Source organism: Hemicordylus capensis, chromosome 4 (genome assembly GCF_027244095.1).
Source record: "Hemicordylus capensis ecotype Gifberg chromosome 4, rHemCap1.1.pri, whole genome shotgun sequence".
NCBI classification, from domain to species: Eukaryota; Metazoa; Chordata; class Lepidosauria; order Squamata; family Cordylidae; genus Hemicordylus; species Hemicordylus capensis.
The window spans coordinates 105,855,895-105,883,446 of record NC_069660.1 but is presented as its reverse complement, the minus strand read 5'-3'; the positions used below and the strand labels follow the sequence as shown (position 1 = coordinate 105,883,446).

At 43.9% G+C, this 27,552-nt stretch overlaps 1 protein-coding gene across 5 annotated transcripts; it reads left to right on the top strand.

Annotated features, from left to right (window-relative positions):
• The first annotated feature begins 3,105 nt into the window (after nt 1-3,105).
• DIRAS3 (DIRAS family GTPase 3) lies at nt 3,106-9,569 on the top strand. Of its 5 annotated transcripts, none has more exons than XM_053242458.1 (2): nt 3,106-3,344; nt 8,143-9,569. In XM_053242458.1, exon 2 carries the CDS (start codon nt 8,209-8,211, stop codon nt 8,803-8,805), a length of 597 nt encoding a protein of 198 aa, XP_053098433.1. In that variant the 5' UTR covers nt 3,106-3,344; nt 8,143-8,208; the 3' UTR covers nt 8,806-9,569. The 5 variants fall into 5 exon arrangements, with proteins under 5 accessions (XP_053098433.1, XP_053098434.1, XP_053098437.1 ...); XM_053242459.1 differs by lacking the exon at nt 3,106-3,344 and adding an exon at nt 3,582-3,735; XM_053242462.1 differs by lacking the exon at nt 3,106-3,344 and adding an exon at nt 3,807-3,940.
• The last annotated feature ends 17,983 nt before the right edge of the window (nt 9,570-27,552 follow it).

Below are 27,552 nucleotides of genomic sequence, written 5' to 3'. Positions count from 1 at the left end.
TAAGCGTAGGCAAGCTGTTTGCCTTCCTTTACTTGTAATGATTTGCTGTCTTCAGATCTACCCAATGGAGCTGAATTAGATAACTTTTTCAAATCCATGGCAAAGGAGTCCATCTGGGCTGTGATTTTAGAGAGACGCTGAAATAAGTAAATCAAAGTCTCCAGTATAGGTTTGGACATTTCAAATGGTATTTCCTCACTGATAGCAGGAGTGGAAGATTTCCTTAAATTGCTCAGAGATAAATTAGCTGGGTCATCCATAGAATGTGAGAGGGGCTCACTCATCCCGCTCAGATTGTAATGAAAGCCAGGTGATTTATTACATACTTGACTCTGCTCACGGCAGACCCCCACTGGGCTAGTCCTCGGGCTCTCAGTGATAAAGTCATTCCCAGCGTTTTTAACATGCAAAGAGCCTGCAAACTGAGATTGAAAAAGAGAGGAGTCACTCTTCGCTTGAGCAGCTGTGTCTACTGCATAGAAAGGCTTAGAGACACAGACAGAGCTCAGAGCGGTTTTCTCAAAAAGCTTAACTTTGTTAGTATGTTTCTTAGCCTGCCTCCTCCTCCTTTCTTACTTAGCTGCAAACACTCCTTCCAGATGCTTCTCATTCACTCCTGCTAAAAACCGCTGAGTCAGGGGAGACAAATCTTGCAGTAATGTAATCTCAGTCCTCTGATAGTGAAAAAATGCCCCAAAATTGGCACAGCTTCAGAATACAAGCCAAACAGCTCAATTAGGCTATAAGCCAAAGGCAAAAGTCTCAATTAAAAAAGAAAAACAGAAAATAAGATAAAAACAGGAGCTCAGAACTTGCGTGTTACCTCCTCCTGTTCTTCCTTTCTCCTGGAAGTCCCCCTTTGAACCCATTCACTCAATTATAGTTACACCCCTGGCTAGATCCATGTTTGAAACTAGCCCCACGCTGAGAAACAAGTGCAGCTTTGACTTCTTTAAAGGAAGTGCTGGATTATGACAGCTCCTTTCAGTACATAAATTACTTTAACATGGATCCTCACCAGAAACGATTCCCTTTCTCTCTTCTCCTACCCCATGAGTAGGGAATATAAGCCATTTTAATATTCAATATCTCCCCTCTCTGAGGAAAATATTCCCAAAATAACTACGCTTAGCAAATGCAGAAATGCAGCAGATGGAACGGCTCTTCCAGATGCACCGTTTCGCCCTTTGGGGCGAAGCTCTTTGGGCGAAACGGTGCATCTGGAAGAGCCGTTCCATCTTCCTTCATGAATCATTCCTGATTCGTGTAGAGGGTTTTTCTCTCCTGGACTTGCAGTGGGCGTTTATCACTGATCCAGCATTGAGTATCCTGCCATTGAGGAATTCCACACTCCTTTGGATATTACGTTTCATGCAGTGCTTTGGCCATTTGCCATTTCCATCTGGATTTTGAACTTGCTATGTGACTTTGCCCACTCCACCTTGCAGTCCATTTTGCCTACCGCAGCCACCTCCTTCCTTAATGCATATGCTTCTGTCTATATATTTTACATTGTGAGAAGGCTTTTTGTACACTGTTTATCATGTTCATGTCATGGATTATCAATTATTGATTGTATACCTTTTCACTATTTTTGAATATACATATTGCTTACATTGTTATTGTTTGACAACCTATATTCATATCCTGTAGTCACAGTGGGAATCCCCTTCCCCTTCTCCACTGGTTTTTTCATTCTGTGACTGCCCCTTTCTCCTTGCTTTTATACAGTTATGCATGCAGTCTGTGCAGTGGCCCACTCACTGTTATGCACATGATGTTCTGGTCATTATGTGTTGACTGCATTTGTGAAGCAGGCTGATAATGCTTCTTGGGTGATGAGCAGGATCTCAGTATGTTAATAAAACAGCACAAAGAGCCCCGCAAGATAGGCTCCCTGTCACACACATTTAGTGGATGCAGAGCTGAGGCCAGATCAGCATGCTCTCTAATTTGTTCCATCTTTTGCGGTATGATTTTTGTTCTAGGAGGCAGTGTGATAATACTATTTCCACCATACTAATTTGATTATTGAAGTATTATCACTTTAAGTAACTGTTTGATGAAATATTGCCTTGTCTTTATTATACTTTGTAATAAAATAGAGTAGAATTGTCAAATACACTTCTTTTTCCTTCCATATGTATGGTGCATATTTATAGTGCTTAATCATTAATAACTAGTTTCAGTGTTGATTAATAAGCTGCAGAAGAAGAGAGGTGGAGGCCTGGGGGTGGGGGGAGATTAAAAAAATTAAAATTAAAATAAAAAGTGGGGCAGAAGCAGCCACTTTTTTCTTTTGTCTCTGTGCCCCCCTCCCAGTGTACTGAGATCTGTTCTGCACCTAGTAGAAGGTGAAGGTGAGGAAGACAGTGAGGGGGCCCATTTTAAAATCTTGTCTCGGGGCCCACTCCAACCTTGGTACGCCCCTGCATCAGTGTTTCTGGTAGTTTTACTGGTGCAAAGTCGTTTTCTCTTTCTTCTCCCTTTCCATTTGAAAATGTGCAGCTGCAATTGCAGGAATTCCTGGCAGTCCAGGGTGTTTTAAACATGTATATCCACTGCTTTAAAAATGAATCTCAAATTATATACCAATTTTGAAACAACAACGCCCCCCCCCTTAGGAACCAGCTGCATAACAAAGCAGAAATTCAACAGGTGCAGACTAACGGAGCATGGGGATGTCGTGTACCATGAAACTTCGCAGCGCTGGGAAACATTCCCAGTGGGTCACCTGTCTGCAGATTTCTGCATTAATTATTTCACTCGTTAATTAAATCCGAGGCCAGCCCCCCCTTTCAAGATCAGAAGTGCAATTCTTCCTTTCCCTAAACACCTTTGTGGGTGTTTTTATCTTGTAGGAACAAGAGCCTCGCGCTTCCTTTTTTCTTTTTTCAAGCTCTCGAAATGAACCCTTCACTTTAGACATCATGGAAATCCATTTCCTCCTTCCCAAAGTTCTTTAAATATTGCCATTCTACTCTAGTTGCATGAATGGGATGTTCCACTCACCATCGGGGAAAATGAATGAAAGAGAGAGTCACTGGGGGGAGGGCGGAGTCCGGGCTGTGGCTTCTCCCCGCTTTCAGGGGGGCCACCGGGGTGATGCTGGGGAGGGGGGGGGTGCGGGTTGCCGCCGCCGCCGGCGTTAGCGGCTGTGTGGCAGGCGAGCGGCTGTACGAAGCTGCCCTGTCTCTCCTCGCGATGGTGCCTCCCTGCCGGGGCTGCTCAGCAGGGGCTTCGGCGAGCACCAGCTCTGGGAGTGTCTTCCCTGATCGCGCCTGGCAGGCGGTGGCGTCGGCTGTGGGTTGCCGTCCTGGCTCTGGGGAGATCCCGACACCGAGGTAAAGAAGACCCGTCTCCAACCACCCTTGGGGAAGGGGGAGGGAGGGAGGGAGGGCGCCTTGCATGCTTCGCCGGGCGGGGCGGGGGGAGGCGTGGGCGAGGGGGCCCCCGAGGCCAGACAAAGAGTCTCTGCCTTACTCGCCATCGAGGCTGTAGGGGTGGCTTTTCCTGGGCTTCTCGCAAGGAGGCTGCCTCGCCCTGTGGCTTACTGGCCTCCTCGAAGGCGGCCTGCTTGCCCAGCCCGCGGTTCCGATGAAAACACTTGTTTGCTCTTGGTTGGAGAGGGGCGGTGGGAGGGAAGAAGCCCCTGCGGGCTGTGTTCAGATCTGTGCCAAGCTCTTCCTGGAGCCTGCTGAGACTTTGGCACTAGCCAGCAGAGAAAAGGTCAAGGTAGTCGGGCTGGTCATCTTGGGAGCGGGCGTTGCTGGGGTGGGCTGGGGTGGCGGTTGTCATCTCCTCCAATACTAGCGCTGTGTGTATGTGTGTGTGTTGTCCATGGGAGCGAGCGCGCCTTCCTAGGAGTCCTCCACTCCTGAACGCAGTGGCTTGGAATTCAGTGCCATTCATCTGGATGAAACTTCTGCCTAGAAAGAAGGTGGCAGGGTGGGATGTCTGTATGACTTTAAAGTATTTGCAACAGGACAATAGTTTGGGTATTTTAATTGGTTGTACGTGGTTTTGAATGGTTTTAAGCTTTTATATTGTTTTAAGTTGTGTGTGTTAGATGGTGTTTTATGTCCTTTTAAATTTGTTCTGCACTGCCCAGAGCCTTTGGATGGGCGGTCTGTAAATGCAACAAATAAACCTAAAGTTGATTGCTAATACTCCCATTTTGCAGATGAGCAAAACTGAGTCTCTGGGACTATGACTTGTTCAGTATTATCCAATATGTTTTTGACTGTTATTATTTGAACTCTGCCCTTAAGCCGTCTCAGTCCAACATCTTCTTTTTCCACTGGCTCCCATAATGGAGGACAGTGATTTCCAAATGATGCATTAGCAGAGTTTGTGGGGGAAGCTACCGGTAGAAAGTGACACCAAAAAGTCCTTGTATGCCCAAAGATAGGATCAACACGTAAGTTCCAAATGAATACAGCATGGTGTAGTGGTTAGAGTGCTGGACAAGGACCGGGGAGACCCGAGTTCAAATCCCCATTCAGCCATGAGACTAGCTGGGTGACTCTGGGCCAGTCACTTCTCTCTCAGCCTAACCTACTTCACAGGGTTGTTGTGAGGGGAAACTTAAGTTTGTAGTATACCACTCTGGGCTCCCTGGAGGAAGAGTGGGATATAAAATGTAAAATAAATAAATAAATAATTTTTAAAAAATAAAATACAAAGCTCTAGGAAATGCTTGAGCTTTTCTGATAGGGCACCTGTGACTTTAACAGCTTGATAAGAGGAAAGTGTGGATGAAGCTTCTCCCAGCCAGCATGTGGGTGTGTTGTGATGGTAAACTTCACCTTCTGAATTTTCTCCTCTTATGAAGCTATTCAAGGCACAAAGCTGTGCCTTTAAGCTGCCAAAGAGTTAGTAGCCATATACTTGAGAACAGGCCTAACATGGGAAATCTTGTGATGAGGGCGGAGTCCAAAGGGGTGGGAATGTATTGCAGGACCATCCGAATAAAAATGCAGTACAGGTGGCTGAATGTATCTGAAGTTACTTCATGGTATGGCATATTATTGAATGGTGGGGTAGTATATTGCCTTGACACTACTACCCTTCTCCACAAGTGAAAGAGTAAGATGCTGCCGCTTCTAATGAAAACTGAATATTTAAGGAACAGTCTGAAATATCCATGAGGTGGCCAGCAAGCTCCCTCTCCATGGCTGTATGTCCCAATAGTACTGCTTCTTGAGCACTCTTGCTCTAAATCTGGATGTTTCCCGTGTATCTTGTCAACACTACTTCAGTTTATCTTCTAGAGCAGTGATTCTCAAACTTGGGTCCTCAGGTGTTATTGGACTTCAGCTCCCATAATCCCCAACCAAAGGCCACTGAGGCTGGGGATTATGGGAGTTGAAGTCCAATAACACCTGAGGACCCAAGTTTGAGAATCCGTGTTCTAGAGGCTGGTTCTTTTCCAGAAGTGCTAGCTATCCTCTGCCATGTCATTTGCTTAAGCTGCAGCATAAGTGGGTGGGTGGGAACAAAAACAAATCTCTGCTCAACACTCTCCTGCCTTGATATTTGTAATATGTGGTGTTTTGGTTATAATTATGTCTAGCCTTGTTAGTACTAAAATTTATGTGGCCCTATAACCTAACTTTCGATACGTTTTGAGCACAAGAAAATTAGAAATGGCCAACTTACCCCTAGAATAGCAAAGCAATGCATGAACTGATTGTATGTATTGACTAATTTCCTAACGATGTTCTGAAAGTAATCTTCCCATTGGAGAAGGTCTGTAAAAATGCTCGTCAAAAAGGCTTGCAAATGTGTGACTACTTCTTGGAGTTCAGCTAATAGTATCAGGACTGGAAAAATCCCAGATGTCTAAATATCCTGATACTGAGGAACCAGAATTGTTTTCCCCCCAGGCCTAGCAACAGTTTCATGCAGCTTGTTTGACAAATCGTATAACACTTGCTGCTTCCCCAGAAAGTGTTTGGAGGAACTTGGAACAAAATGGAAGGCACAACTTGCCCTTTAGATGTAGACACAATCTAAATTAACCCCCTTACAACTTTTGTTTATTATTGAGGTGAGTGGCAGGAGACACATAATCCAACAGCTGATTCTCACTAAGTGTGTGTGGGATTATTATTATTATTATTATTTTATTACATTTATATCCCTCTCTTCCTCCAAGGAGCCCAGAGCAGTGTACTACATACTTGAGTTTCTCTTTCACAACAACCCTGTGAAGTAGGTTAGACTGAGAGAGAAGTGACTGGCCCAGAGTCACCCAGCAAGTATCATGGCTGAATGGGGATTTGAACTTGGGTCTCCCCGGTCCTAGTCCAGCACTCTAACCACTACACCACGCTGGCCAGGCCAGCTAAGGCAGGGCTGTAGAGATTTGGCTGGATTGCTTGGAGTTACTGTTTTGAAAAGAGTTCACAATTGGGTATCTTTGCTAGACCCTGTATACATGGATCATTTAGGTGGCCCCAGAATTCCTTGTAACTGGGTTCAGGAGAACTGTTTGTCAGTATGCTGCTCCTGTTTGGGAACTGCTTGGGTTTTCATAGTCTTCAGTAGGAGACAGGGGTGTAGCTATAACTGAGTGGATGGGTTCAAAGAACCCGGATCCCCCAGCTCCACCTCTCCCTACTGTCTTCATTATTTTCCTCACTCCGGAGGGGCCGTTTGGGAGGGGGAGAACACGGGGCCCCTCTCTCCTAGCTATGCCCCTGATATGAGGCAGTTTTGGGTCCAGGTGCTTATAGCGAGGAAAGTTGAAGCCTGGGGCGGTGAGAGGGAGGGAGAGAGAGAGAGAGACGTTTCTTCTACATGTAGTAGAACTTGGGTAGCTGGTGTGGAGCGGAGGGAGGGTGAAATAACAGCTAAAATTCCATGGTTTCTGAGGTGGGCTGTGTGTGGGTCACAGCTCTGGCACACATCCTTGCATTGCCGCGTTTTCTTCCTGAAACAGGTGATGTTGATCATTGTTTCTTGTTCCAAGGCAGGTATGTTTGCAGTGCTGGCTTCCTTGCCTGCCTGCTGGCAGCTGTGATGACGCCAGCAAGTGACACACGGATGTTGTATGCATTGCTTTTCATCTGTCATTCTGAGTAATGCAGCCAGAGATTGTTGTGCCTGTTGCTTCTCAAGACCCAGCGTGGATGTGTGTGCAGAATGAGAGAACAAGAGCGATAAACCCAGGGGCTTAGCAGCCAGCCAATCCTTCTCTCTCTCTCTCTCTCTCACACACACACACACACACACACACACACCCCAGCAGAAAATGAGAATAGCTGATTGCTGGGACAGGCAAGTGAGGAAGGGTGATCCTGAGCAGGTGCCAAGGAGCTCTTTGCACCAGCTTCAGGGTGCTCTGTTGCTTGGGGACAGAAGAGCATTAATGAGCAGGACTGGCTGATCTCCCCTCTGATGGGCAATTATAATCTGATTTCTCTTGATGGAAGAGCTTAGGGCTGGAGGCAGATATTTCCCTGCTAAGAGAAGTGCTGCCTACAAAGTGAAACCAGAGGTTTGCTTCATTTTACTGCTAATTCGTAATATAGCTATAGGAAGGTCTGGAGCAGGGAGAGATCAGGGGCCTAGTTACAATTGAATGGTGGGAGGGGAATGTCCCTGGGCCCCTGAGAGAGGGGGGCCCACTGGCTGGATAACAGCTTGCTCTTCACTCTACCCCTGCCAGCTCAGGGGCATACTTTTGGCTCCTGATCAGAGGACTTGGCTTGGCTTCAAAGAGAGGAGCACTCTCCAGGAGAGGAGTGTGTGTGTGTGTGTGTATACAGGTAGTAGGTGTGTGTGTGTGTGTGTGTGTGTGTGTGTGTGTGTGTGTGTGTATCTGAGCCAGAGGAATGCGCATGTACAAGTATGTGTGAAAGTGTCTGCGTGCATGGGAAGTATGTGATATTATTTGCACAGCAGTGAGACAAAGGGCTTGCTGAGAATGCTTTCTTTTTCATCATGTCCTTGCACATCTTCTGTAGCAAAGACATGGGGTGGGGATGAGGAGAAAGTGGAGGCAGGGGACCCAGCTTCACTCTTGTCCCAGGGCCCACTTCACCCTTGCTATGCCTCTGGCAAAGATGTTTGTTTAATTGCAAGTTGGACCTTCTTCTTATGCCTAAATTATTGTGAGCTGTTTTTCCTTGACAGGCCTGTTCTCCAAAGGGCTATGTAAACACAAAGGACTCTTCCTTGGTTCCCAACTGAACCAGCAACATGCCAGAACAAAGTAACGACTACAGAGTCGTCGTCTTTGGAGCTGCGGGTGTCGGTAAGAGTTCCCTGGTTCTTCGTTTTGTAAGGGGAACCTTCAGGGAAACATACATCCCTACTGTTGAAGACACTTACCGCCAAGTGATCAGCTGTGACAAGAACATCTGCACCCTCCAGATCACAGACACCACTGGAAGCCATCAGTTCCCTGCCATGCAAAGACTCTCCATCTCCAAAGGCCATGCCTTCATGTTGGTGTACTCCGTGACCAGCAGGCAGTCCGTAGAGGAGCTTCATCCCATCTACGAACAGATCTGCCAAATCAAAGGAGATATCCAGAAGGTCCCTATCATGTTGGTGGGCAACAAGAGTGATGACCCCCAGAGAGAGGTGGATGCCAGTGAAGGAGAAGTCCTTGCCAGCCAGTGGAAATGCTCCTTCATGGAGACATCCGCCAAAATGAATTACAATGTGCAAGAGCTTTTTCAAGAGCTCTTGAATTTGGAAAAGAGAAGAAGTGTAAGTCTCCAAGTGGATGGCAAGAAATCAAAGCAGCAGCGGAAGAAGGATAAACTGAAAGGCAAGTGTTCAGTCATGTGAGTGGCTAGATTCTGCTCTTCCTGTGTCATTACAATGAAAGCAGAGACTTAATCTTGCAGAACACTTTCATGTACACTGGGAAATGGCTGGGTATAAAGGCTTTCCAAGAACTGCTTTGTTTTGTTAGGCTTGCTAATGTATTTTGGTTAGAGTGTTTGAATATTTGATGGAAGCTGGGTTTTGCATGTTTTGTACTACACAAGCCAACCTGTTAGAAAATGCTGATCATCACACTCCTCTGCAGCAGCCAGTGTTATCCACTGTGTAATAGGACAGGTTGTTAATGGTAAAATGATAAAAAGCAACAGAATACAGAAATAACCTAATGCCTGCATTTTAGTGCTGCTTTTAAAAGATATTCTGCAACGTATCACTAACCCCCAGCTTATGCAAATACTTAGGGCAACAAGTGATCCTAGGTTTGTCGCAACAGGGCTACAGCCAATAAGCCAGAAACAAAGTATTTTTGTCTACTGTTTGTATATACATAAAGCGGGCGGGCGGGCAGGGGGGATGCTTTCAGACCTATACTTAGCCAGGGTAAAATCAAACACTGGCCACTGTCAGGACCAGATTATTTTTGCTTACTGGGTTTTTGTTTGTTTGTTTTGAACATGTACATATATGTAGGGAAGGAGAAGCTGCATTCCTTACCAAAGACATTCTAGTTGTTTCTATTACATGTTGAACTTTCAAATGTGGTGGTGTACATCGCAAGGATTTTATGTGGATGATTGAATGATTAAAGTGATTTGAGTATCTAATGCGGACCTACTGACTAATTTTTTTCGGGCCCCGTTTGTCTTCACTGAAAGAGAGAATCCATGTCGCTAGGTAGGTACTCTGTGGCACTTTAATCAGAGTGGTGTGGCGTTGTCTTGGTACTTCAATGTCTCCGTTTACATTGTAGTAAAAAGCAATGACTCTCATCTAGCTTCCACAGCCAGGGATTTTTAAAATATACATGTTTGGAAGCCTGCAGTTCAGTGAACCTCACCTGCATTATGAATGGGACATCCCTTGAAAGGCTATATTGTATAGCATCACTGAATGTGTAATTCAGTTCTTATGCGGGAGTGTTACCCTGTTTCTTCTTGAACACACAAGGATGTGCACAGATTACTTTCACCCCTAAACGCTTTCACTGATGTAATATGGGAACAGGTTGGCAGTCAAGATAAATCATCTCCCGGCGATCTTAGTGCATGAGAGCATTCATTGGCACTGGCCTTTCAACTGTGACCAGCCATCTTATAGAGTAAACTGAACAACTTGCTTTTTGGATAGCTGAAATTCCTTATTACTACCCTTTACACACTATAGATAGAACAAATCAATAAAAATGAGGAAAATAAGACATCAATCATGAAAAACCAATGAATGGAATTAAAAAGTGCCAAGAAAGTATCATGAAACATTTTATTTGTTGTCATGCTCAACAGCAAAGAGTTTTTTGTGGAATATCATTCAGCTGTGAGTGCAACTCCGCCATTGGGGTAGGATATTGAGGGTAGGATATTTGATCAAACAAACTGCAAATAATAACTATTTGCAAAGTGCCTCAGTTTGGGCACTGTTCATAATATATGTATTGGTTTTTCATTAACTGTTGCTAGACAATAAGGCTCTCTACAGCTTGTTTAAAGTTTGAAAAATCTGGCAACTATGAAGCATATATCTATAGGCTTTGAGGCACCAAATAAAGGGGAAATTCATTCTATTTTGGTATGCAACTTACAGTAAACTTAGGAACATAGGAAGCTGCGATATACTGAGTCAGACCATTGGTTTATCTATCTGGCAGCAGCTTTTCCAAGGTTGCAGGCAGGAATCTCAGCCCACTCTTGGAGATGCCAGGGCGGGAACTTAGAACCTTCGGCTCTTTCCAGAGCAGCTCCAACCCCTAAGGAGAATATCTTACAGTGCTCACACATGTAGTCTTCCATTCATATGCAACCAGGGTGGACCCTGCTTAGCTAAGGGGACAAGTCATGCTTGCTACCACAAGACCAGCTCTCCTCTCTTTTAAAGTGCCAAATGGGTCCATGCAGTGTAGTTGTTGATGGCTGAGTTTTGTAGGCAAGAGAAGGGGAAATGAAATAGGAGCCAAACATATAACAAACACCAATTGAAGACTCTTGTGTGTTACAATGGTGTGAGAGGTAGTCTTTTTCCAATAAGTATTGCCTTTTGACTTGTTCAGAAAACACATATTCTGGCAGAATGTAAGCAGTGCCTAAGTCTCATTTCTCTGGGCCTGGTACAAACTTGTAGTATATAGTCTTTCTCCTCCTTCCCTTCCTACTTTTTGAAAAGACCTTATTCATTCAAAAAAGAAAAGAAAAGAATTGAATGGTGTCTATTTAGCTAACTTTCAGGCTGCCTTTGTTACTCAGGTTGTATTTGTTACTCAGGTTGTATTTATTGCCAGACATGGCAACATGTGCATATAAATAATACACCTGAGTAACAAATGCTCTTTGGCACCATTCTATATCTTTGGGTTTAATGTCAGTTCTGTGAGTTCTGGAAACAAGAGGCCTAACTCATTAACTCACATTTTTTCTCAGGCTTGTAGCTCCATCAGCAGTACTGATTCTCAGGCCCAGTTCAGATGTAATATGGAATCACAGTTCCAATGTACCACCTTGGGTGGTTTTAATGAAAGGTGGTATATAAATTTAACAATAAAATAAAATAAAATGCCGCCATGGTTCCATGCCTCGCCTCCCACTCCCTGCTCTCCCAGCCGCATTGGGGAGAGAGGCCTCTCTGCAGTCAGCAAGACTGCAGAGAGAGAGGGCTGCTGACTGGGTGGGCTTCCTTCTTTCCTGTAGGACAGCCTGCACAGCCATTGGCAGCCAGAGCAAGAGAGGAGCATCATCCCTTAACTTTGGTTTGGGGAACGGCTATCAATGGTGCTGTGTTCGAATGTACTGGTGCCATGGGTAAACTGGAGGTTGGAACAGTAAAATCAAGAAATAACTGAAAGTGACAAATGAAGTCTGGGGAGGGAAACCACGGGTCCATTTTCTCTTTTAACTGTAGTTCCTGGGTTTGGATGTTCGGTTAGCAAAACCAGAGGTGAAGGGACCTTCGGTTTTGTAATTCGTCTTAACCCTGTCTCAGTGGCCCATGAGATCTCAGTGTGCTAACTGGATTCTTGTCTGCCCCATGGTCCGGCTATGGTTCTTGTCTGTCCCTCCTATTGCCAGTTGGCTGCTACAGCCAGCTGGCTCTTCCTGCCACAGGAAATGCTAGCAAGAACTAAGGAACTCTGGGATGTGCAGCATGTCACATAAGGAGGCACTCACATCTCTTTCTCAAGCTACGAGCCCTAGAGAGGTTTTTTAAAAAAACTTTTGTTGTTGTTAGTGCCCAGAGAACAATTCTCTGAACCACATACATAAAGTTGTTAGAGTTTCCTATATGAGTGTACTCTCTCTCTCTCTCTCTCTCTCTGGGGGTTGGCTTGGCCAATACAAGAACAGTTTCAGTACAGTATTATCCAAACTAGCCTTATTTGCTCTAAAGGAGGGCCTGGGCCAGCAGCCTACTGTACAGAATGTGTCTTGTTCTGAAGTATTTAATTAGTATTTGATTCTAGCCCCTGGATGCCAGCATTTGTCCCCCCACTCCATTGTTACTACATCTCTCTCTCTCTCTCTCTCACACACACACACACACACACACACCTTGGTAGAGGGTACCTGTCCTTCCTCCCACTGCCTGTCCCAAGTATTTTGGCCCTGAATCTAAGTGTGATTAGAACTCTAGTTTAGTGTGCTACGACCTCAGTTGTTTATATCCTGCTGCTGCAGTAATATAAATGCTGAAGAGCAAATATGTAGACACTAAAGGGTACAGCTCCTCCTACCCTGCATAGGGGAAGAAGAATAGCAGTTCAGTCCCCAAACAGCAAAGCAAAACCAGTTTGGTGAGAAAGCAGCAAAACAAGAGGTCTTGAGACAGTTCTTTAGTACTGAAGAACTACAAGGATTTATTTAAAGAAAAGGTTACAAACAAATGCGAAAGAGCCTGCAGTTTAATTTCAGCTGTAGTTCATGGCTGAAGAAAGAGAGGGAAACAAACAGCCATCTCTGGGGAGACAAAATAGAGACTAACACTGGAAAAACAAAGAGGGGAGGAGTCCAGCACTTTTATCCATGACCCTAACTGCCCCCCAGTGATCACTATGAGATATTGCAGCAGAGAGCTGATGCTGCCGGGGTCCTAGTTCCAGCACCCTGAACTGGATTTAAGCCAGTTTAATTGCCATGGCTTTGCAAGAGAAATTAGGGAAAGAGGGCATTTTGGTGGGTACGACTTGCAGGGATGAGAAAAATGCTCTCTTCTCCTATGCAACCATTAAGCATACAGGAGCCCTGTCTTCCATTCCATCTAGTCATCCTAGCCATGTTTGCTTTTTATCAGCAGGTACCCCATCAAATATTGTTTCTAACTTAGTTAGTTGCTTACCAAATTCTGATTGTAAACCAAAGCATTCTTCCTGAAGTTCACTTCAGTGGCTAAAACATAATAGGGGATATTATGTTTTAGCCAATATTAGTCCATGTAATTTAGTTAGTTTTAAACTGGGGTCCAAAACTTGGGTCCCCAGATGTTGTTGGACTACAACATCCATCATCCTCTAGGGGATGATAGGAGTTGTAGCCCAACAACATCTGGGGACCCAAGATTGAGAACCCCTGGTTTAGAATATCTATACTCTACTTTTAAACAAGAACAGCCACCTAATGGTGCAGCAGGGAAATGACTTGACTAGCAAGCCAGAGGTTGCCAGTTCAAATCCCCACTGGTAACACCTATATCGGGCAGCAGTGATATAGGAAGATGCTGAAAGGTATCATCTCATACTGCATGGGAGTGGGTAATGGTGAACCCCTCCTGTATTCTACCAAAGAGAACCATAGGGCTCTGTGGTTGCCAGGAGTCGACACCAACTCAACACACTTTACCTTTTTAACAAGAGTTCTCAAAGTGGCTTACACAGCAGAGATGTTTTTTTAAAAATGCTTCCTTGTCCCAAAGGGGCTCGTAATCATTAAAAGAAAAGGACAGAAGGGAGCTAAAAGTAACAGGAAAAACCAGGAACACTTGATCTCCCCATCCTCCATATAAGAGAATCACAATATGAAAGGTGCCTCTTTGTCCATTTGCCCTGTTGCTTTTCTGTAGTCAGTTGGAAGCTGAATTAAAGTAGTAGTTCCATGCAGCACTTAATTCAGTGCTATATTTTCTGGAAATGCCCATCTCCGTGGCCAAGATATTTGTACAATGTTCCATCAGAAGCAAGTCCCATCCAGCAAAGTTCCCCTTCAGTTTTAATTAGAAGCTTCCTCAGTGTGGCTTGCTTCTGCCTTAATTGTTTCCTGCTCAACAATGTATTGCTCATGAATTGGCCCTTCATTCCTGTTCCTCATAGATGGTAGATTTAATGAGCTGCTTTTTCTAACTTTTCCTTTTCCTTTCTTTAGTTATGAAATATCACTAGTTTGCAATATAATAAAAGCAATCTTAATAGAAGCCAGTAATTAACATAACATCCAACTACAGGAAATATGAACTAATTCAAGGACAATACACTTATGAGGATTCCCTGCTGAACCTGAAGCAATTACCTAGGCAGGAACCAGAAGAAGGAAGCTTCTAATTGAAGGTTCAGGAGCCCTAGAAAGCTTAATTAGGCAGACTGGTGCTGCAAATGCATTTTTAAGTGGAGAAAAAACCATCACTACAAGTCAGGTCTGAAATAAGATGATAGGAAAAACACAGACAATATTAGAATGTAATGGGCTGGCAAAGACGTCATCAGAAGCAAATGAACAAAGTATGACCCTTCTAAATAGTTAGTATGGAAGCCATTTCAGTGGAGCATCAGAGGCTTGTGATATCATTTACGAGAAGCAAAAGAAAAGAGCTCCCCTTATACATTTGGGTCTTCCTAGGTAGTTCTGTGAACCACAGCTAAATTGTTGATGGGCAGATAAGTGATGTTCACTTCTTAAAATGAGGGCCAGAGTTTCAGAGTCTGCTGAAATGCAGTTCCCTCTTATGCTGAGGCCATTTCCACTAAAACCAACTACACAGGGCTGCATGTGGTCACTTTGCAGTGAGAGAATAGCAATCTACACTGTTCAGAGGAAGCCTTTATTATTATTTTATATATTACAGGACCGAACAATAGAAAATAGGTTCAAAGCTAAGCTCTAGTGACCTTTTTACAAATTAAGTTCTGTGGTTAAACCCTAGAAATCAAGTGTCAGATGAGAAAGAACCTTTGATAATGACTTTTGAGACTAATGAAATAAAATGTTCTTTCACAGATCAGGTAGCTTCACTTTTTCTTCCTTCCTTCTCAAAGTTTTGATATTTTGGGGGAGCTCTTTCCATACACATGTAGACACATGGTATTCTGCCAGTGTTTATACAGAGACCTTATGTGTTAAGGGGAGAGAAAGCCTGAGTGATGGAATATGTGTTTATTCTCAGACTGTGCTTGAGGCATTTCAGCTCTCAAATGTGATACACATTTGCCCATTGTATGCACAATACAAACCAAGCTGGATAATCAACAGATTGAGGCAGGAATGGTGCTTTCATAAGGCGAGCCAGTTGCCTCAGGCAGCAGATAATTGGGGAGCCAGCAGGGTGGCAAGATCCCCCCCCCCAAACCAGAATAACCCTTTGGACCAATCTGACCCTTGCAAGCTTTGCAAGGAGCCAGTGGCATAACAAGCTCTGAAAGGGCCTGTGTGCAAGAATTAAACATGGGGCCCCATCAGATAAGCCATCAAATGGTGCAGCGGGGAAACGACTTGTCTAGCAAGCCAGAGGTGGCTGGTTCAAATCCCCGCTGGTATGTTTCCCAAACTATAGGAAACACCTATATCGGGCAGCAGCTATATAGGAAGATACTGAAAGGCTTCATTTCATACTGCGCAGGAGAAGTATTTGCGCTCTTGTGTAAGACTGCCTATGTTTTTGCTGTGAGTCTGCAGCAGCAGGAGTGGATCAGTACCATCCATGCTCAGCATCAGCTACGATCTATTTAAGAGTTTTTAAACACACACAAGCGGCCTTATAGTGGGAGGTGTTCTCTTCCATTTGCTCACAGCTACAGTCATTGGAAGAAGTAGTAACGTGGTTGATTTAGTTCTTGCCTCTATTTAAAAATGCAGCCAAATTATTTCAAGAGTATAGTAATGCAGAAATAGGTTTCCTGAAAGCTACAAAGTTGAAGGACAAGTACACATAGGAGACTTCAAGAGGCTCTTGCTTCGGTGTTAACAGAGGTGCACCTAGGTAATTTTGGAGCCTGGACCTAAAGGCTTTTGGACCCCACCCCCACCCCGCAAATTAAGCATCATCATGCTCCACCTGGCAAGCACACCACCCAAAAGGTCTGCTCCTTTCAAATATATGAATGGGTGGTAAGGTTGACATGTAATAAATATCTTTCTACTCTAGAATGGGAATTTGTAACCAAACAATGCAGCTGATGAGGCAAGTATTTCAGCATCTCTAAATACCCAATTCTTTCCCTTCCTTTCTATGGTTCTGTAAATAAACTTTGCCAAGGCTTAATTCTAGAGACGGTAGGGGGAAAGATACTACAGTACATTGCCTTGAGAAATATCTTCACCCTGGGATTAGACCAACATGACTAGGAAATTAGACAAATGGACAGCAATAAGTCAATCTTCGTTTAGGAATCCTCTGGAAAAGCTAAAAAAATAAATAAATCAGATTCCACCAAGTTTAAGAAAATAAACTTATAACAAAAATTGTGGCACAAGGTAAGGAACATAACTTGTTGCACTGCTTCAGAAAAAAGGAAGCACAAAACTTTTAGATATTAACATCACCAACACAGATGTGCTTTATTGCTAAAGAAAACAGCCATTTGGTTTCTTTCCTACAGGATGAGAGGCAACACCATCACAATGTGCTTTATTAGCAGGCAGGGGCGGAGCCACCATTGGGCCAATGGGTTCAAAGAACCCGGGCCGCCAATGGAAAAGGCCACTGATGCCCTGTGGCTTGGGCTCCAGAGCCAACTGCCCATGCCAACTCCCTCCTCCCATGCATGGGCCGCCGAGAGCCCAGGCGAACTCTGCGCGAGTTATTTCAAGCAGTGCCGACTCCCCAATAGAATGTTTTCCCCTTCCTCTCCCTTTCTAGAGGGAGAGGAAGGGGAAAACATCCTATCAGGCAGCCGACGCTGCCTGAAATGATGAGCTGAGAGCTCGTTCTGGCTCTCGGCAGCCCAGGCCATGCCCCCTGTGTGTGACATCACATGCAAAGGGGGTGTGCCCTGGGCTGCCAAGAGCCCGAACAAGCTTTCAGCTCATCATTTCAGGCAGCGTCAGCTGCCTGATACGACGTTTTCCCCTTCCTCTCCCTCCAGAGAGGGAGAGGAAGGGGGAAATGTTCTATCTGGCAGTGGCGCTGCCTGAAATAACTGGCAGCAGAGTTCGCCCTTGCTCCCGGTAGCCTGGGCGTGGGAGCGGGAAGTTTGCTCTGGGCTCCTCTGGAGCCCGAGCCACACCCCTGTGTGCATGACATCATGCGCATGGGATCATTTGCAGGGGGCCGCCGAGCGGGGCTGGACCCAGGCCGGCACTCGGCTGGCTCCGCGCCTGTTAGCAGGAAGTGGCTTGGCTTGAAATGCATGGATGATTTTTCACTCGTGGTTCACTGGCTGATTTTTAATGATATATTTTTTTAAGTGTCAGTGTCATGACTGCTTTATTTCATAGAAGAAAGTTACCAAAAAAAATTGTGGAGTTTAATCGCCCACTCTGTCCATCTTCCAAGCTTCATTTGGAGGAAACTGCTCCTTTCCTTGATATAAGAATAATAAACCAATTTTTGCACCCCATGTTTTAAAAACAGCCCTGCTGATCAGGCCCAAGGCTTATTTAGTCCAGCATCCTGTTTCCCATAGTGGCCTACCAGATGCCTCTGAGAAGCCCACACGCAAGAGGTGAGGACATGCTCTCTCTGTTGCTGTTGCTCCCCTACAACTGGTATTTAGAGGCATCTTGCCTCTGTACCTGGAGGGGGACTATAGCCACAAAACTAGTAGTCATTGATAGACCTGTCCTCCATGAATTTGTCTACGCCCCTTTTAAAACCATCCAACTAGTGTCCATCACCACATCCTGCGGCAGAGAATTCCATAGATTAATTATGCACTGTGCGAAGAAGTACTTCCTTTTGTCGGTCCTAAATTTCATGGCCTTCAGTTTCATGGAATGACCCTGGTTCTAGCATTGCAAGAGAGGGAGAAAGATTTCTCTATCCACCCTCTCTACTTCATTACCCACTTAATTACCCGCTTGCATGGTTATATACACTTCAGTCATGTCTCTCCATAGTCTTCTCTTTTCCAAACGAAAAAGCCCTAGATACTGTAGCCTTGCCTCATAAGAAAGGTGCTCTAGGCCCCTGATCTTCTTGGTTGCTCTCTTCTGCACCTTTTCTAGTTCTACAATGACCTTCTTAAGATACGGTGACCAGATCTGTATGCAGTACTCCATATTTGGCCACACCATAGATTTGTATAAGGGCAAGATAATATTAGCATTTTTATTTTCAATCCCCTTCCTAAAAATCCCTATCATGGAATTGGCCTTTTTCATAGCTGCCACACACCAAGTTGACATGTTCAACAAGCTTCCACCATGACCCCAAGATCTTTCTCCTGGTCAGTCACGGACAGCTCAGACCCCCATCAGTGTTTGTGAAGTTGGGGCTTTTTGTCCCAATATGCATCACTTTACACTTGCTTCCATTGAACCACATTTGCCATTTTGTTACTCACTCACCCAGCTTAGAGCTCCTTTTGGAGCTCCTCACAATCTGTTGTGGATTTCACTACAACAATATAATGTGCAATATATACAATATATCATATAATTAGATTGGAGTTATAACTCTAGAATGGGTGGGCATAAAGTTCTCAAAATTCATATGGTCTGGCACACTAAATATCTGGAATTCAAAGACATCATTTTACTCATTGATTTTTTATTACTGTTTTAATAAGTTTAAAAAAATTGATTAAAAATCAACAGATGAACAGATCTCATTAAGCCATAAACATATAGGAACACCATGTGAAATTTCAGCACCTTCTGCCCAGCCATAAAGGAGTTAATATTTTATAGTTTTCCATTGATATCTATGGGGACATTATGGTTTAAATCAGAAATTTGGGCACGGCTCCCCCTAGTGGTGGCATTCAATGCACATATTTGCTCAATTTTAGATACACCACTGCAACCTTGCAAAGCTTACAAGATGCATGAGGAGAGAAGATAAGGCTGCTGGCTACCTTCCCTCTTCTTTGCTGCATGCACTACTTTCAAAGCTTACAGGGGCTGGTTTAGAAAGAGGCTATACCTTACCAGGGGCATGGGGCAAGGCAGCATTTGGCATCTTGCCTCAGGCACCATGATGCCTTGGGCTGTCCCTATTCTACACATTTGTAGATGCAGATTTTGCTGCCAAGTGTAGCCTTAGTGGGGAGTGGTAGGCTCTCTGTTGTGTTTGAAAGCTTGTGTGTCACATTTGCACATTATATTGTTAGATTTTAAACTCCCTGCTAGATCACATCAAATGTCCTCCATGCTAAAATATATAACTTATCCCTGCAATCGGGCTCTGTATTTGAGGACTGGAAAGTAGCAAATGTAACATCGATTTTAAAAAAGGCCCTGCTGGGCAAGAACCAGCATGGCTTCTGTAAAGGTAAATCTTGCCTCACAAACCTTTTGGGGTTCTTTGAGAGTGTCAGCAAGTGTGTGGATAAGGGTGATCCAGTTGACATAGTATACCTGGACTTCCAAAAAGCTTTCAACAAAGTTCCCCATCAAAGACTCCTGAGAAACCTTAGCAGTCATGGGATAAGGGGACAAGTACATGTGTGGATTGCTAACTGGTTGAAAGATAGGAAACAGAGGGTAGGGATAAATGGAGAGTTTTCACAATGGAGGGAAGTAAGAAGTGAGGTCCCCCAGGGATCTGTACTGGGACCAGTGCTTTTTAATTTATTCATAAATGATCTAGAAGTAGGGATAAGGAGCGTGGTGGCCAAATTTGCAGATGATACCAAACTCTTTTAGGTAGTGAAAGCCATAACTGATTGTGAAGAGCTCCAAAAGGATCTCTCCAAACTGGGGGAGTGGGCAACAAAGTGGCAAATGCGGTTCAGTGTTGGTAAGTGTAAAGTGATGCACATTGGGATGAAAAACCCAACTTCAAGTATACACTGATGAGATCTGAGCTGTTGGTGACTGACCAGGAGAGGGATCTTGGGGTTGTGGAAGACAGCTCATTGAAAGTGTCAACTCAATGTGCAGCAGCTGTGAAAAAGGCTAATTCCATGCTAGGGATCATTGGGAAGGGGATTGAAAATAAAATGGCTAATATTATAATGCCCTTGTACAAAACTATGGTGCAGCCACACCTGGAGTACTGCGTACAATTCTGGTCACATCTAAAAAAGGACATTGTAGAACTGGAACAGGTGCAGAAGTGGGCAACCAAGATGATCGGGGGCCTAGAGCACCTTTCTTATGAGGCAAGGCTACAACACCTGGGGCTATTTAGTTGAGAAAAAAGATGACTGTGGGGAGACATGATAGAGGTCTATACAATCATGCATGCTGTGGAGAAAGTGGATAGAGAGAAATTCTTCTCCCTCTCCCATAACACTAGAACCAGGGGTCATCCCATGAAATTGATTGCCAGGAAATTTAGGACCAACAAACGGAAATACTTTTTCACACAACACAAAATCAACTTGTGGAATTCTCTGCCACAATATGTGGTGACAGCCAACAACCTGGATGGCTCTAAGAGGGGTTTGGATAACTTCATGGAGGAGACGTCTGTCATCAGCTACTAGTTGGAGGACTATAGGCCATCTCCAGCCTCAAAGGCAGGATGCCTCAGAGTACCAGTTGCAGGGGAGTAACAGCAGGAGAGAGGGCATGCCTTGAACTCCTGCCTGTGGCTTCCAGAGGCATCTGGTGGGCCCCTGTGTGAAACAGAATGCTGGACTAGATGGGTCTTGGGCCTGATGCAGCAGGGATGTTCTTATGTCCAGCATTCTGTTTTGGACAATGACCATCCAGATGCCTCTGAATTTTAGGGACAAAGTATGAGATCAGTAGTTCTTCTTTGTTCTTTGTCTCCTGCATCTAGTATGCAGAGGTATGGTGCCTGACATTTAAAGTGTGAAGGGACCCAGATTCACTGCCCATATCACAAAGGGAAAATGTTATGAGCTAGGAAACCACCTTTTGCCTCAAATGTGATACAGGAAGCCTGTTCACCCAACCATCAACATAAGGCTCTGAGGCCTTGTTGCTTGATTTGCATGTGTGAACTCAACCCAGATTGATCAAAGGAGGGTAGCCCAGCTTATGTACCCTGCTCTTAACCAAGGTAGGGGGAGAAGAGAGCTCTCAAACCTTGATTTTCTGGTCACATGGATCCACTCACTTTATCTAGCAGCAGGCGGCCTACAAACAATAGAGAGCTGTGGCTACAGGGGCTGCATCTGTGAATGTGCCACTCTGCAAAGCATACTCTATGATCCTAAACTTGCAGCTATTTCAGCAGCGCTAGTCCTGCCTCCTTCCCCTTCATGGTCAGTAAGAGGGCAGCTGCTGATGTAACGAGACTTTCCAGTCAACTGAGAGTGCAAAGCATGCTGGGAAGGCCTGCACATCCTTTGGAGGACACTCGATGCTTCCAGCTCCTGATTTCAGCAATTGAAGCCATGACTGGTTTACTCATGTATTTCGTGGGCTTGTTGGCCCAAACAGCAGTTCTGATCATCTGTTCCTACTATGATAGAAGCTCTCTGACTCCCCAGCCTACCCCCATATGGTTGTATGAAAGGCCCTAGTATGTCACAACAGGTCTGCAAATTTCTCGTCAGAACAAAAAGGAATGAAGCAGTGCTTACCATTGTTTTCTAGAACCATCACTCATAACAGGTGAGTAATGCTTAGAAAAACAATATTCACTGGGGACTGTCTCTAGCTTCCAGCTTCTGTTTACTAACTAACCACATCTCTCCACAGAGAGGAAGCACTTCTGTAAAAAAAAAAAAAAGAAAAGTTTCCTGTTTTCTGCTTTCAAAAGGTCTGCATCCTAGCCTCTGCTGTCTCCTGACAGCAGAGGCTATAACCTTGAATAAATCATTCAATATTAGGGCTGCTCATTTTAATTTATTAAAAAAAGAGGTGATTATCAAAATGTAAAAAAAAAGTTGGTTGACATACATATTTTATTTTTAATTTTTATTATTTTTATTATTTTTATTTACATTTTATATCCTGCTTTTCCTCCAAGGAGCCCAGAGCAGTGTACTACATACTTAGGTTTCTCCTCACTACAACCTTGTGAAGTAGGTTAGGCTGAGAGAGAAGTGACTGGCCCAGAGTCACCCAGGTAGTCTCATGGCTGAATGGGGATTTGAACTCAGGTCTCCTGGGTCCTAGTCCAGCACTCTAACCACTAAGAGACCAGCCTTCAGCTACAGTTTAGACTGTTCTCTCAGCCCAGAAGAGAGGGTGGGAGGATAGGGAAGCTAGATAGAACAAGCACATACCTCCCAGCATCTCCTTCAAATTGCCTCCTGGCCTGCCCCTGATGTTGCTCTCTTTTATAAGGGCCAAAAGCTGGGAGGGGGCATTGAGTGACTCTCACTCACCCTATGAGGGAAAGCTGGCCCATGTGCTCAATGTTACAGCAATTAGGAAGAGCAGAGCAACTGATAAGCGGCCAGGAGAAAGGCCGGGCCTTCTTTGTGGCTGTCCTGGGGCTTTGGAATGCACGCCCTGTCAAAATAAGAGCTTCTCCATCTCTGATTGCTTTTTAAAAGACCCTTAAGACTCTACTGTTTTCTCAGGATTTGACTTAAAATTAATTTTAAACAGTTTAATTGCTTTTATCCTGTGAAATTATTTTAATTGTTTCACTATTGTTTTACATTGTTCTTATTCTGTGAAAGTGTTTTAATTATTTTTGTTATTGTTTTGTAATTTGGATTGTGTACTAATTACACAAGAGATATATATGAAGGTAAAGTTGTGCCGTTGAGTCGGTGTCGACTCCTGGAGACCACAGAGCCATGTGGTTTTCTTTGGTAGAGGGTTTACCATTTCCATGTCCTGTGCAGTATGAGATGGTGCCTTTCAGTATCTTCCTGTATCAGTGTTGCCCAGTATAGGTGTTTCCCATAGTCTAGGAAACATACCAGTGGGGATTCAAGCCAGCAACCTCTTGCTCCCTAGGCAAGTTATTTCCCTGCTGTGCCATTAGGTGGCTTAGAGATGTATATATCAGGCATTATATAAATATGATAAATTAATAAATAATTAATTTCTCCTCCCTGTAAAGAGTTAACTGGAAATGAACCCTGTCTTGACTGAGATGCTGGTGAACTCCAGGGTTCAGCCAATCAGCACACCAAGTGGGTGGGACTTAGAAAGCTGTTGCCAGCCAGGAAGATCTTTGTTAGAAAGAAGCTATGCTGGAGGTACAGGAAGACATGCGACCATGATGGAAGTTGGCTGCAGGAGAATGACTGCAGGCCCTTGAAAGATAGGAGGGCAGGAAGTTTGAATTCTCATCTGGAGTTTGGTGAGTTCAAGGAAAGGAAGCCTGGGCTTTGGCTTCGGGAAGATTAATTTAGGGGAAAGTTTGTTTAGTCAGACTTTGTGTTCGAAACTTATATTTCTTTGGTGTGTGCTTATGCATATTCCTGATACTGGTTTATTATTCTTTATCCGTAACATAATCAAAATAAGAAACACTAGCCTACGCTCATCCTACCTAGGGCGTTGCAAAAGTCTATAAACATTTAAATGTGCCTGACAACCTATTTCTGTAATCTACTTAATATTTTTAACTGTATTTAAAAGCTGAGAAAGCCTCAGATGGAAACAGTCTGTAGCAATCCAATAAAACTGTTTGTTTGTTTGTTTGTTATTTTCTTTTTACAAGCCCCTTCGAGTCTGTTTTTAACTCAGGAAAGCGTAGGGTGAAGGGAGGAGTTCTCTGGTGCAATCACATCCTCAAACGGTCAGGAGTTATCAGTTTTCTCACCACGTGTAGGCTTGCACATGGAAGATGTTTGTACTTGCCCAAGAGCGATATAGGAAGATGCTGAAAGGCATCATCTCATACTGTGCAGGAGATGGCAATGGTAAACCCCTCCTGTATTCTACCAAAGAAAACCACACAGCTCTGTGGTTGCAGCACCACATATAGGGTGGAGCTTTAGGGACTTGAGTGAGACTGCTCCCTAACATCGCACACTGACTTGTTAGAAAAAAGCTATGCTGGAGGTACAGGAAGACATGCGACCATGATGGAAGGGAGGGAAAATAATGGATGTTACATGCACAATTGCACTTGCACAATTTCAAGTCACAGTGGAACAGAGCTGTTCCACAACAGTGTGACTGGAGTTTAGACACACACAGCAGCATGAGAGAAGTGCTTTCAACCACATGCATTTCACTGCACTGTATGTGGGCCACTGTCAGAAGCTACTCATAGGCAGAACAATCAGGGATATCATGCTTACTTTCCTGGTTAGAGCAACATGGAGATTCAGAACAAAACAGATCTCTGGGGTTCATCATGTGTGCAGGGGCAATAGGAACCAGGAGCCAAACACACACACACACACACACACCCTCCTGATGCAGATTTGCATGCAGCTTCCCATGACCAAGTCTTCTTTGAAAATGCGTATGTGTGTTCCTGGACCCAGTGAGAGGAGAGGCCACGCACGCCGAGGAACTGCTTGCTCTTTGCTCTCCCCCTCAAATGTCCCTGAATAACAACAGGACAGCAGCCCACGTTTACAGCCCACCTTTACTTTTTGTCCCAGGGCCCACCCTAACCCAACTCACAATACCCCTGAATACTGCACTGAAGAACTCTGATAGAAAATTAAATGATGGGGTAGCTTCTGTTGGAAATTCTATCTGGTAAGAGAATCCCTTTTTCATTATAGCAGAGTGCACAGAGGCACAACACAGCAGAATTTGGTTAGGCATGTGTGTATGCTGAGAGTAAAGTAACTTGAAGCCAGTTCATAGTTTCAAATCAATATATATGGCATTTATTAGAGAACTCCATTCTAGATAGGAAAGTGAGGAGTTAGGATCTCTAATCTAGCTAGCTAGCTGGATGCAGATGGATTCTGCATCTCTGCACACATGGTGCAGGGAGAGGAGCTTGCATGTTGCAAGGTAGAAGGTACAGGAAGAGAATGGAGGAAGGAAGAGGCTGGAAGGAAGGAACTCCCTAAGATTAGCAATCTACATTTCAAAGGGATAGTGTCAGAGCAGTAGAAGGGATGACCAATGTCTTGACCCTCTAGCCCTCTGACTCACTTGTCTGTCCTCCTATGTCACTGAGACAAGAGACAGCGCATAGTCCTTCACTTCCAACATCTTCCTAGTCCTATAGACCATAGTGACATCTCAAGACTGTGAAATGTAATAATTAGGAATACAGTATATACAATCAGTACGTTCTCTAGGGGCATTAGCCATAGTTTAATATTAAGACTTTGAAAGCACCCAAATGCAAAGACCATTTGAAATGTATGCAATCTACTACGGAGTGATTATTTAATATAAAAACAGATAGAGAAGAATATTTAAATATTACAAAATAATTTTAAACAGGATTTTAAAACTGCATTAAATATAAGCAAGTTGGGAAATGTTCCACCTAAGCCTGTTTATTTATTGTTTTTACAGTTAATGTGCCCAGCAGTAAATCAATATTTCTGGCAGCTTGATTAAATGATGAGGCACAGACTGACTCATATTTCAGCTATATACGCACACTTTGCTATTATTTTACAGGGCCTAGTCCCTTTGATACACTGCAGCTCATTATCATGAATCAGACAGGCTTTCTCCAGAGAGAAAGTTGCTGCTTGCAATGTTTCCTGTTTGCTTTAAGTTCTTTCTCGCTGTAGTGTGATTCTTCCATTCCAGCCCTGCAGGCTTGTCCAGAATACAGATGCTTCTGTGAGAGAAAACAAAGAAAAGGAAAACATATAAGAAAAGAAGTTCTCTTCTCCACTCCCACACTCTTCAAGATTTCTGGGTTTACTACTCACAAGATAGATATGTAAAAACAGGGATCTAGGAAAACCATAAGAGAATAGATCTATGACTTCCTTATTTTTTAGGTCTTTGAAACCATAATTTCATTGCATTTAATAAACCTTGCAACAGCTTTCTAGTGTCTGTACTGATTGAGAATTTTATTTATGCCTTTTGATGCTCTTATACTCCCATAGCCCCTTCTCTCTTTCCCACTTCCACCCACAAAGAAATTAGCAAGAAAGAAAAAAGAAAGGAAGCAAATCTGCAGAAAATTGGTTTAATATAAGAATGGGAGAAAACCAAAAAGACAAAAGGAAAACAAAGGCTCTGATAATGAAGAGAAATGAGTGATGAGACAGTGCCTGGGATAAGGCCATTGAGGACATTTTGTCTAGAAGATTAATACCTGTTTAATAAACACTAACTTTCAGTTGGTTTGACAGAAAAACAGGAAGGAAAATGCTAATCCAGGGCAATCAGGAAATGGGATGAGGTGAAGACTACACCAACAACTTGTGCTACTTTCAGCAACAAATTGCACAACCTCAGACACTAGAACCGGGTTTAATAGCTGCTATTTTTTTTTTAACATTATCTCTGGTTTTCTTCAAACAAAAACACCCAAACAAAATCAATAACTACGAAAAAATGTAGCCAGCAAAAAAATATTTTGAACAGAAGAGTGTCCAAAAGGTTCGGAGGGGATCTCTTCAAATGAAATAATGGTTCAGATGCCATAGAACAGGGTGCTTAACAGTCCAATCTTATTCATGTATAGACATAAGTACTCTTATGTTAAATGGGGTTTACATGTAGGTCCAGTAAATGTGCATAGTGCTGCAGCCTGTCTTTCCAGGATGATAGGTGGGGCTCATCATGTGGATTAGGGAAAAGGGAGTTGTTTGTAGTTACTGATTATCACCTTGTGTGTGCAGCAGTGTTCCCTCTAACAGGGATCCCCAGATGTTGCTGACTGCAACTCCCAGCATCACCAGCTGCAATAGCCTTTGTTTGGGGATTATGGGAGTTGTAGTCAACAACATCTGGGAATCCATGTTTGAGGGAACCCTGGTGTGCAATGGTTTTTCAGGGATCAGAACGGAGTGGCAGAAGGGTTTTGAAACAGGGAGGTGACACTTCAGAATTATCTCTACAGCCATAAGCATGTGAAGCTGCCTTATCAGATGGCTGGTGCATCTATTCTGGCTGCCAGCATCTCTCCAGGGTCTCAGCCAGTCTTTCCCTTCACCCTATGACTTGATCCTTCTAATTGGAGAAGTCACAGATTTAGTTCCGTTACTTCCACTTGCAAAGTCTGTGCTCCGCCTCTGAGTTATGGTCCCTTCCTAATAAATCCTATCTCCCTGGGCAGAGCTTGTTGGGATATTAACTTGAGAATCTAAGGGCTAGGAAAGTGTTAGACTAACAAGCCAGCTACTGTATAACCCCTAACATTCTCCTGACTCTGAGGATGCAATGCAATTGTAAGCCACCATTATGATGTGTGTCAAAAGTATATCTGCTCCTTCCTCTATCAGGGAACTCTGTATGGGTGCTACCAGAT